This window comes from Heterocephalus glaber, unplaced genomic scaffold (assembly GCF_053883595.1).
Source record: "Heterocephalus glaber isolate CG9 unplaced genomic scaffold, H.glaber_assembly_v1.0 deba00000901, whole genome shotgun sequence".
NCBI classification, from domain to species: Eukaryota; Metazoa; Chordata; class Mammalia; order Rodentia; family Bathyergidae; genus Heterocephalus; species Heterocephalus glaber.
The window spans coordinates 2,171,682-2,184,242 of record NW_028258171.1 but is presented as its reverse complement, the minus strand read 5'-3'; the positions used below and the strand labels follow the sequence as shown (position 1 = coordinate 2,184,242).

General features: G+C 35.5%; 1 protein-coding gene across 13 annotated transcripts in view; it reads right to left on the bottom strand.

The window, feature by feature from the left end:
• The window catches only part of Mia2 (MIA SH3 domain ER export factor 2), a 117,604-nt gene that overhangs the window by 23,856 nt on the left and 81,187 nt on the right, over positions 1-12,561 (bottom strand). For all 13 annotated transcript variants that reach the window (XM_087208022.1, XM_087208026.1, XM_087208023.1 and 10 more), the window contains 4 exons: positions 10,093-10,194; positions 8,780-8,840; positions 6,278-6,313; positions 628-695 (listed from right to left, as the gene is read on the bottom strand). In XM_087208022.1, the coding sequence (XP_087064148.1) occupies positions 628-695; positions 6,278-6,313; positions 8,780-8,840; positions 10,093-10,194 (267 nt within the window). The remainder of the gene's footprint in view (positions 1-627; positions 696-6,277; positions 6,314-8,779; positions 8,841-10,092; positions 10,195-12,561) is intronic.

Here is a 12,561-nt window from a genome sequence, read left to right as displayed (position 1 = left end):
ATAATATTCAATAATGTCATACAGTCTGGAAAAAAATATAAAACTCTCGACTGTTACTATCCTTATAGAAAAGCATTTAGTCTTCCCCTCTACCACACACTTTCAATCTCCCTTTTATTTTATTACTGTACAACAATGCCATCTAATACACCAAAACCTGGGGATGCAAGATAATAAAACTATCTTCTTAGCCCCCTCAAAAGTGCTGATACTCTAAGCATTACTATATCAGAAAGATTCCTGCTTTTTATTTTCTTCCCTTTTTGCCTTCCCGTACCTACACTGGTTTAAAAATAAAATTTTTTTTGGTACTGAGGATTGAACTCAGGACCTTGCACTTAAAAGGCAGGCACAGTGCCACTGAGCTAAATCCCCAGCCCCTAAAAAAAATTTTTTTAATTATACTTTTTACAGAAGAACTAGTGAATAGTTTCCTTCAAGTTCTATTTCAGTGACCTTTCCAAGACAAGTATTTCAAACAAAAACCAGTCATACCTATAAAGCTATTTTGCAACCAGATATGCTAGTACACTCCAAGTTTTCTTATTTATCCTTAAAAAGTCTTATTCAATTAATAAAAGTAGTGACTAATTTTAAGTTTTAAAGTGTTCCTTGTAAGCCACTTACTTTTGTCTGTTGTAAGCATTTTCTTTCCTTAACTCATTCAAGTTTCTTTCAGCAGTTCGAGCTGCCAACTTAAAGAAAATAACACCTTTTAAAAAATTTTATACAAACTGAAAATGAAAGAATAGCATAAATATCACAGTGATAATATCATAGTGATGGCATAAAAACAGCACAATCACCTAAGTGTCCATTTCATAAGCTCAATGTAAAACACCTTGAATTTAGGAAAAAAATTTTTTGAGACAGGGTTTTGCTATGTAGCAGTTCAAGGCTGTCCTTGAACTGCTATGTAGCTCAGGCTGGCCTTGAACTCATGGCAATCCTCCTGCCTCAGCCTCCTGCATGCTGAGATTACAGGAATGCACACCACACCCAGCTAAAATTAGAAAAATATATAAACTGGAATGAATTTCATGTAAGCAAAAGATATGAGCCTGAGACTAGAGTTAATCATGTGTCCAATGAAATTTACTGTCTAGATGTGAAATCATGGATTAGCATTATTTGGCAATACCCAGATAACACAGTAAGAGCACACAAGCTTAGGGCAATGGCAAGGACAACTCAGAGTCACTATGCGTGGCAGCCCTCACTACGGAACAATGTAGGCACAAATGGAGAAAAATCTCTGTGACTCTATGAAACCATAAAGGTCTAAAATAACTTCACATCATGCCTGTACAGGTCATTTTTTTTTACATGGCTGAATATAATCAATGTTGTACATCTGTTAAGTACACAGATTTAATACAGATGGAATTCCTCTAAGTATTTTATATTTGTTTAATGATATTTTTACTTAATAAAAGATTAAAATCAGAGCACAGATAGGCACGGTGGCACATGGTTGGAATTCCAGCACTAGGGGAGAGGAGGGGGCTGAGGCAGTACTGCCACAAGTTCAAGACCAGCCTGGGCTACATAATGAATTCAAGGCCAGCAAGAAAACCTATTTCAAAAAAAACAAAAACAAAAACTTTTATGTTTATAATAAATACCAAGAACATGCAATATTCCCAAATAGTTGGCAAAAGCCAAACTTTCATAGTGAACTGTACCTTATGTTTCCCAGTCATTCTATAGACTCTGGAGATAATACGCAGCAACATGTAGAACATTTGCCTGGCCAAACTAATGCATTTCACTGGGCTTATGAAGTGTGATCAAAAACTACAGTGAATGTTTAAATACAATTTTTCAAAACTTCATTACAGTACAGACAAGTTCCCAGTAATCTCTCTCAAACTACTTCCCCTTACTTCTTTTTTCTTTTTTCTTTTTCCACACTCAAAGGTTTATTTACTTTACAAAAATACAAAGTGAAAGTAATTTGTCCAGGCACTGGAATAAAGCAATGTGAGGAAGAGAAGAAGGAGGTGGGTCCCTAGGACCCAGGAAGGATCTGAAGCAGAACTGAAGCCCAGTGAGAGCAAAGAGAATGTCACCAACAACAGAGGTAACAGCCAGCACCTCCTACCTTAGCCCAGACCCACTGTGGGGAAAGGGCAGCTCAAACCTGCAGACAAACCATGACTACTGGCAACTCAAGACCTCCACAGGGAAACACACCAGTGGAGCAGAGCAGTGGACACAGCAGACTGCAGTGGTTGGTGAGTTGCTGGTGTTTTGATGTCTCCCCGGAAATCGGCCAGCAGCCACCTTGGAGAGGGGCCAACTGAGCTCAGAACTCAGAACAGCTGTGGGCTAGTTCCATCTAGTGGCTTCCAGTGCCATGTCGGAGTTCCCATATGCAGGAGGTCAGGGAGCTCAGTCTGAGCCAGTGAGGAGCTGGGATTGTCCAAGGCTGGCTTGCTGGGATTAATCAACTCAGATCTGTATGCTGCCCACATTGCCTACCAGTGACAGCAGAGCCACGCCTTGAAGTGGACATTTTTTTTTTTCATTTTTCTCTTTTCGTTTCTGTTTTTGTTTTTTTTTATTAAATTCTTTTATTGGTACATTGTAGGTATACAAGAAATTACATTTCTCATTGGGAATTGTACCTTTACATAATGCATCTTGGTTCTTATGTTTTCCCCATTCCTAGCCCTCCCTTCACGCCCTCCACCCTTCCCTATTTACAAAGACTTTATTTCCATTTTTTCCATTTCTCAGCATTTTTCCTTTCCCTTCTTTCCTTTCCCCTGCCCCTCCCACTACCCCTACCCCTTTGGACCTTTTCTTCCTATTTTGCATTATCGATCATTCATTCTAATCATTGGTATACAGTATAATGACATTCATCATTGGAAATTTGCACCTTTACATAGTCTCTCTTGGTTCTTATTTTTTACCCTTGCCCAGCCCTCCCTTCAACCCCTCCATTCCTCCCTATTTACAAAGATTTTGTTCCTATTTTGTTTTTTCTTAATTGTTATTTTTATATGAGTGTGAACACAGTTTCTATTTTTGTTGTTTGTTCTGTTATTTCTTCCTTCTCTTTTTCTCTCCTTTCTTCACCAGTTTCCCAAAGTTTGCATGATCTTCCTTTGCCCTCTACCCTTGCTTCTAATCTTTTACTATTTTTCTATTTCTCTATTTTTCTCTCCTAACTCCTTTTAAATTTTCTTCCTTGAGGGTATATTTGCTATATTGAGGGCTTTTTTACTGCATTTTATGGGTTCATTTTAGATTTTGTTATATAACCACAAATCTAATTCATACATTTAAAGGTGGCAAATTAATAGTTACCACAGTTTGTCATTTTCTAGGCTGTGTATGATGCTACTATTATTGCTGATTGTACTATTAGCCAAGGTGACATATTTGTTCTAATCAGTTGTTCTTCCTGGTATACCAAGACTGAGACTTCCTAAGGGTCATAAAAAATACTATAGACCAGTGGCAAAAAACCAGGGGGTAGGCCAATTAGGCGGCAACTTCTCATCCCCAATAATTTGAAGAAGTAGGAGTTTGGGGGGGGGGGGCTACTGGGGATCAAACTTAGGATCTTGTGCTTGCCAGGCAGGCCACTGAGCCACATCCCCAGCCCTAAGAAGTAGGATCTTGCAACAGACTCAAAACCCAAAAGCCAGCCATACCTGGAAGACATCTCTGAAAAGTAGTTATCTCCTAAGGGTTCTAAATACTAGCAATAAAGACAATCACCATGAGCAATCTACAAGCATCAACCCAGAAATTAAACAAAAACCAAAAAAGTAGAAATGAGAAGACACTTAAACAAGATGCTAACCTAGACTTCCAGCTCACCAAAGGCAAATCCAGGGGGCAATAAGGTGGAACAATCCAAAAGTTATCCATCTGGACTCCCTGAAGTGGTAACAGTGAAGTAATAAAGCAGATGAAAGAGGTTTAGAAAAAATCAAATCATAAATAATTTCTGATAACTACAGAGATGGTGGCTATAATGAAAGACATAATTAGTAATTCTAGAGCAGATACAGATTTTTTAAAATAGAGCTTAGAAAAATGATGGAAAACATGAACACTCTGCATAGAAAAGAAATGGAATCTATGAAACACATTCAAGCAATATCTAAGAATTCAAAATTCCATTCAAAGTATACACAGTAGCATGAGCCAATATGAGGACAGAATATCAGAAATAGAAGACAGGATTGCAGTTAGCAAATATGAAAAGAAAGATTTCTTAAAAATAGCAAGGGCCCACAAGAAATCAATCCAACAAATGCAGGATGATGCAAAGAAGAATAACATAAGATTGATCGCAGTCAATGAAAAAGTAGGAGATAGCGCAAATGACTTTAAAAAAACTGTTCACTGAAATAATGGCAGAAAACTTCCCAAACAGGGAAAAAGAATTTGACATACAGATAAGTGAGGAATATAGAATTCCAATTATCCATGATCAAAAAGAAAAAACTAAAAAAAAAAAAGAAAAAACTATACCTACGCATATAATAAGTCAAGATTCCAGAAATCCAACACAAGAACAGATTATTAAAAGCTGTTAGAGAAAAGAAACAAATCATCTATAAAGGAAACCCCACCAGAATCAGCAAATTTCTCAACACAAACCCTCAAGTCAAGGAGAGCTTATAGTGAAGTACTTCAAGCCCTAAAAGAAAACAACCTCCAACCTAGACTGATGTACCCTACAAAACTATCTTTCCAAATTGATGGAGAAATAAGATACTTCTCTGATAAAGAACACCTGAGGAAATTCATGAATGCCAAACCAGCACTCCAAAATGTTCTGAAGGACATTCTGGAAAGAGATAATGAGAATTACAACGCCATGAACCCCAACAGAATGAATCCATCAGGAAAGGCAAGAAATTAAAAATAGTGGGGGAAAGTAGGAGCCAACAACAGGAAAATAACATGACAAGGATAATTCAACACATATCAGTTATAACCATCAATGTTAATGGTCTCAATTCACCAGTCAAAAGAAACAGATTGGCAGAATGGATCAAGAACAAAAATCCAACAATATGCTGCATACAAGTCAAAATGACCATGAAAGGTAAGCATTTTGACTTAATTCATGACATTAAGACAGTCGGGACAACACAACTAAAGACACCTCCCAAGAAAGAATTTCCAGAACTTCTTCACAAAGTGATAAGGATGATGGGATAAGTGTGCTCAAAGTAAGGAGAAGTCTTCTGAGGAGTATTAATGGCAATGTGGGTTTACTATAATAAATTATTTTTAATTTAATATTAACCATGTGTGTGTGTGTATGTGTGTGTGTGTGTGTGTGTGTATATGTATTTTTTTTTCTTTTTTTGGGGTACCAGAGATCGAACTCGAGACCTTGTGCTTGCAAGGCAGGTGGCAGAACCACTGAGGTAAATCCCCAGCCCTCTTAACCATAAATTTGATCATACCTCATAGCATACAAAAGCAGGCAATTAACTTAGTCTAGAACCATCATCCCTTTACAAGTAAAAGGAACTATCAAATTTGCTTTCACTTAAAGTTGTGAACTACATTTTAGAACTGACTTTATAATTTTTTTTCTTGTTCCTTTTTATTTTTTTTTCTAGTACCAGGGATCTAACTTAGGACCTTGAGCTTTCGAGGCAGGCATGGCACCACTGAGCTAAATCCTTGGCCCCAGAACTGACTTTAGAAATGACTTTAATTGGGCAAAGAATAAATTATGTAAACATTTACAAAAAGCACAGGTTAAATTGTTTTAGCACTATCAAAAATTATTCCATGTGTAATGATACAATCAATTTTATACTAACAAAAAAGTACGTTACACTAGTAAATTTTAGTACAATAAAACATTCTTTTAACTGTTAACAATGTAGAACCAAAATTACTTCTAAATGTACTCTTATATCTAAATTCATCCAAACAGTAGAAATTAAAGTTATTCTGATAATTATTTCTTTGTATATATTCTGAACTATTAATACATATTCATCACTAATGAAATTAAGTGATTTTTTAAAAAATACAATCTTTAAAGCCAAGAATGGTGGCACATGCCTATAATCCCAGCCCTGGGGGACTGGGGCTGAGGCAGGAGGGTCACCATGAGTTCCATGTTAGCCTGGGCTACATAGTGAGTTCAAGGCCAGCCTGAACTACACAATAAGACCCTATCTCTGAAAAAAAATACTATCTTTATTTTCACCTAATTTAAATGAGCAGTATATCTTCTGAAAGGAATTTGACAAAAGAACCATAAGAGAATTTAAAAACTTACCCAATTATCATGTGCTTTTTTCTCGTGGGAAATAATCTAAAAAACAAAGTTATAAAAATATTTACAATTATTTTTCTTAAGTAAAAAAACAATTATATTTAACACTAGAATTTATCTTTGTAGAGACAGTAAACATTTTTCTTTCCCTGCAGCCTTGCTAGCATTTTTTTTTTAATTGGTACATTTTAGGTATACAATATGTCATTCATCATTGGAAATTTGCACGTTTACATAAACTCTCTTGGTTCTTATTTTTTCCCCATTCCCCTGCCTTCCCTTCAACCACTCTATCCCTCCCTATTTACAAAGACTTTGTTTCCAGTTTTTCATTTTCTCATATTAATTTCATTCCCTTTTTTTTCCCCTACCCCTCCCACTTCCCCTTCTCTTTTGCCCCTTTTCTTCCTATTTCACATTATCTATTATACCTTTTAGTCCTTATTTACACTTTGTTTCTCACACTAAAGAAACTATTCAGTATTTACACATGTGTGTCCTGTTTATTTCACTTAAAAAGAGTATCGCCTCAATGTGCATCTATTTAGCTATAAATGTCTCTAATTTCTCGTTTTTTAAGGCTGAGTAGTACTCTATTTTATAAAAAAAACCACATTTTCTTTATCCAGTCTCCAGTTGATGGGCATCTGGGCTGTTTCCAAGTTTTAGCTATTACAAACTGTGCTATGAACATGGGCACACATATATCACTGTGGTATGATTCTTTTAATTCTCTGGGGAAGAAACCAGCAGGGGAATAGCTGGGTAAACTGGGACTTCCAGTCCTAGTTCTTTGAGTTATCTCCATACTGATTTCCACAGTGGCTGCACCAGTCTACACTCCCACCAGCAGTGGAGCAGGGTTCCTCTTTCCCCACAGCCCTGCCAGCACTTGTTATTGGTTGATTTCATGATAGCAGTCATTCTTTCTGGGGTAAGGTGGAATCTCAGCTTTGCTTTCATTTGCATCTCTCAAATGACCAGTCATATTGAACATTTTTTCATGTGTTTCTTTGCTATTTCTACTTGTCTGAGAAACGTCTGTTGATTTCAGATGCTCATTTTTGGATTGGGTCTTTAAATGTGGAAGCTCTGATTTTTTTAAAGTTTTTTACAGATTCTAGAGAGTAGACCTTTGTCTGAGGAAGAGCAGGTGAAGATTTTTTTCCCACATTGTGGATTGTCTCTTCACACTGCTGGTGGTTTCTCTTGCTGTGCAGAAGCTTTTTAATAAGAAGAGATCCCACTTGTTGATTGTTTGTGCTAGTTCCCGGACAACTGAGGTTTTGTTCATAAAATCTTTTCCTACACCAATGTTTTCAAGAGTTCTACCTAACCTCTGTTCCAGCTGGTTCATCATTTCTGTTTTAATATTTAGATCTTTAATCCATTTCAATTTTAGTTTAGTGCATGGTAAGAGATATAGGTCTAGTTTTAAGAGTTGGAAAACTGAAACCCAATTTCTCCAGCACGATTTATTAAAGAGGCTATCTTTCCTCCAGTGAGGGTGTTTGGCTCCACTGTCAAAGATGAGGTGGATGAGTGTGTCTGGAATTGTTTCTGCATCTTCTAATCTGTTCCACTGGTCCTCAGGTCTGTTTCTTTGACAGTACCATGCTGTTTTTATCACAGTAGCTTTGCAGTATAGTTTCAAGTTGGGGATTGTAATACCCTCTGCCATGTCTCTGTTGCCTAGAATTGCTTTTGCTATTCTGGGTCTCTTCTGGCTCCAAATGAACTTTTGGATTGTTTTCTCAAGGTCTGAGAAGTATGCTCCTAGGATTTCAACTGGGATTGCATTGAATCTATATAGCAGTTTTGGAAATATGGCCATTTTCACTATGTTGATTCTACCCAGGAGCAAGGGATGTCTTTCCATTTTCTGATATCCTCTTCAATCTCTCTTTTCATAATGCTATAGTTTTCAGAGAAGAGGTTTTTGATTTCTTTCGTTAGGCTGATTCCTAGGTATTCCAGTTTTTTGGATGCTATTGTGAAAGGAATTGTTTGCCCTATTTCTCTCTCAGTGAGTCTGTTGTTCGTGTAGAGCAAAGCTATTGATTTTTGTGTGTTGACCTTGTATCCAGCTGAGACAGTAAACATTTTAAAGCAAATTTACTCTATTATACTTTTAAAACAAAAACATGTACAAACAAGATTTTTGTCTAGTAAGGTCCTATTTTTTGCAGTAATCAACTCAAAAGGAGTTTCTCACTAACTGATAACCAGCCTGGCTAGCTATGAGACCGCAGTGCTGATACACGTTTATTTATCCCATGTAATCCACATTCCCAAGAAAGAAGGGAACTTTAAATATGATTTTGTTTTAAATCTCAGAATCCTTGGCTCCCTAGAAATGGTCCACAGCCACATGTCACACATAAAGAGAAGTATACAGCTGGTCAAATAATTGTATCCCTGCATCAATAAAAGCAAATCAGATTGTTTTAAATTAACTTACACACACACACACACACACACACACACACACACACACACACATACCTGCCCCTGATAAGACTGAATGGTTCTCTCCAATTCTTCTTCAAGATCTTTGGCTCGTGTTCTAAAAGGAACAAATAATTATTCTACCACAGTATTAAAATATAATGAACACTCTACCAAAAAATATTAAAGCACCCTAAATGCTCTATTTGTGTACAAAATAACTCCAGAACCCACGTTAAGAAATCACCTTTAAGCTGGGATTTTATTTATTTATTTTTTATTTATATATTAATTGATACATTTTAGGTATAAATACATTTACATTTATCATTGGGTGTTTGTACCTGTACATGATGTATCTTGGTTCTTACTTTTTTCCCCATTATCTATGCACTAAGCCAGGATTTTAGCTCAGTGGTTTCACCACCTGCTGTGCAAGCGCAGGGACCCAAATTTGATCCCCAGTACAAAAAAACAAAACAAAACAAAAAAATCACCTTTAAAAAATTCTAAAGAATATTTTTTCCTGATATAATTTTTTTGTTTTTTTGGTTTTTTCCTGATCTAATTTTAACCTTAAGATACCACTTGGTTTCATCTGAAGCAAAGTTGCACAAAGGTTTATACCGTATCATATACCATTTTATTTTTTTTAAAGAAGCATGATCCTGGAAGATTTACTCAGATGCCTATAATTTCAAAGGAATTCTAGGAAATTAACAACTTTTGCAAGCTAAAATATTACTTATTACCTTTTTTTTGATACCGGGGATCGAACTCAGGACCTTGCGCTTGCAAGGCAGGCGGTGGCACCACTGAGCTAAATTGCCGGCCCTACTTATTACCTTTATAAGACTAACAAAATAATTCCTTCTTTTGGTTTAAACCCAAGTTTACTCTTCCTAAGGTAAACCAAAGTATCACAAGTATGTATTCTGGACACTATTATATCCTACTTCTTTTTTATTTCCTTGGATTTAGTGAAGATTCAACTAAGGTAGTCTTATACATATTGTCGGGATGTTAATTGTGGCTTACTTTTCTTTTTATAGCACACTGTGCAACTCATTAATATTGTACACATTCTTCTCATTTGAACCAAAAAGTAAAAGATCTTAAAATTAATGTTTATAAATTTCTTGATATTAACATAAAATAGAATTGTCCATATTCAAATTTGAGGTTTAAAAATCACATACCCTTAAAAGAAAACATTTTCCTTTTTATATTTTCTGCATAATTGTATAAGAGCAACAAATCTGAATGAAAGCAATGAAAAAAAAAATGTCATTTGTTTTTGGTTATCTTTTTTTTCTATTATTGAATTTTTAGATACCTTACTAATCCCCCCAAAAAAGAGTATTTAATACCTGTAGGTCTCCAGCTCTTCAGCGGCATGGCTGATCCTTTCATCCAATTTAGAAAGTTTCTCATCTTTTTCTAACCGGTAATTTTCCTCTACTGTTAATTTCCTTTTAAAAAAAAGTGTTTTATTTCTTTTAATACATGTCACAAAATAATCAACTACATCTTTTTAACTATCAACACTGGTGTTTCCCCTAAAACAATTTTTAAAATACCACTACAAATATTACATGCAAGAAAAAGAGAAGAAATATTTCTGGTGTGGAATACTATAAACTCAACATTGTATTACATCCAATAAAGTACTGCTGAAATCATGGTTTCAAGAATTTTCTATATTAATTTATCAAAAAACAAAGTTATCAAAGGTAAATGCTAACAACAAATATTATGACTACGTATCATTTATCAAACCTTCTTATATAAAAAGCATTACATTTGTTACACAAAAAGTTACCACCTAATAAACTGTTTCAATATTTTTTAAATGGTGATTAAAAATAGGAATTAGGCTTCCATACCGTTTCAATAATAATAATAACAACAAGAGAATGAACACAAAGTGAATAACATTATAAACAGTACTAGTCCTACTTACTATTCTTAGTTCTTTTTTTTGGTTTCTTGAGACAGTCTCACTATGTAGCACAGGCTAGCCTTTAACTCACTGTGTAGCCCAGGCTGGCCTCCAACTTATGGCAATCCTCCTGCCTCACCCTCTCAAGTGCTGCGAATACAGGAATGTGCCACCACGCCCAGCTATTCTTAGTTCTTTCAATATTAAAAACAAGTAATTTATTGAGCCATTAGTATGTGCCATTAGTATATCAGAGTATCGAGGCATTCCAGTGCTGGTGATCCTATGCCATGCCGTAGCAGGCTGTTTGATCACTGAAAGCTCTAAAAGGTTTGCCATCACTGGTATAGGCCTTTACAGCATTATCATATTTAATTACTACCATACCTCTATAAGAAAGGTACTATTATTTTTCCTCTTTTATAAAAATGAAAATGAAGAACAGAAAAACTTAATACAAGGTGCATTACTTAGCAACAGGGATCTCTTGAGAAATGCGTCATTGGGCAATTTAGCCCATTATATAAACATCACAGTGTACTTACATAAACTAAGACAGTTATGATGTCACTCAGTAACATAATCTTATGAGACCATCTTCATGTACACAGTTCATAGTTGACCAACATATCATTTTGTGGTGTGTGACTGTGACTGGACCAAGGTAGAGAGCTCACAAGTCCTCTATGCTATCCACTCTGCTTCACGTAGTATCATTAATGCTGTGCTCTCAAGAAATACTGAACAACACAGGAAAACACAAATGGAGTGCTAAATAGATGTCTCCTCTCCTTTATGAACTTTGTAAAGGAACATTACAAACTACTAGAGAAATACCACAGGGCACAAGTAAATGTTTCATATTTTATACACTACATGCCTATTGCTTAGAAAGTATTCTCTAGGGTAATCCTTAGGTAAGTCTTCCAAGAAAATAAGTCTTTGCCTTAGGAAAAGCCGGAGAGTATAAAGGGCACAGGTAAGGAAGAGAGGTGTGCCTCTGCAGACTGTAGCTACTGAAGATGCCAGCGATTCTTAGACACCCCTCCCATTACACTGAGCTCTTATTTACACTCCCCTCGACTTTGAGAAGGCCTATTAAAGGGAGAAATTACACTGCGAAAGGAAACCCAAAAAGACAACTAAAGAACAATCACAACTTCACATATTTAAAGCAACACACTAAGTTCTTAGGTTCTACATTTTTACTTCTCTGCACTATTAAATTTGGAAAAGTGCTAGTAATGTAATATATGTCATGAAAACCATTAAGTCAGAATACAGAAAACAACTGAAACTACAGTACACTGTACGAAGGCAAAAATTTAAATCTAACACTTGAACGGTTCTGTCAAGTCTCTATATTTTACTCTGAAGAATAACCACTAGCATAATTCACTGAATTTGAGTAGAAATAGTTTAAGAATATATAATATTTGGGGAATTCAAAACATTTCAAATGAATGAATGAAATCACAATGCAAATAACACACACAGGTATGAGAACACTCAGCCTCTCATTCTTGCTTTGAAAATCTACAGGAAATACCATCTTTCTTTGAAATTTAAATATATCTAATTAAAATCTTATATCAACCATATATACTTTTATTCCAAAAAAATACACTTAGAAGAATTTTTGTCATCTCAAATAATCTCTTTATGTCGAAAATGTATTTCCAATATTGTGATACTTCAGTTCACAAACTTAATTCTTTCCATGATTCTGGTCACAAACTGAATCAGACATGACCCGAACCAAATTTCCCTATGAGGTCAATATTGAACCTAGCCACTAAATCTGATTTGGTTCTCATCTAATTCAGTCTGCAACCAGAATCACGGAAAGAATTAAGTTCGTGAACAGAGGTACCACTGAATCTTGCATTCTAAAAAG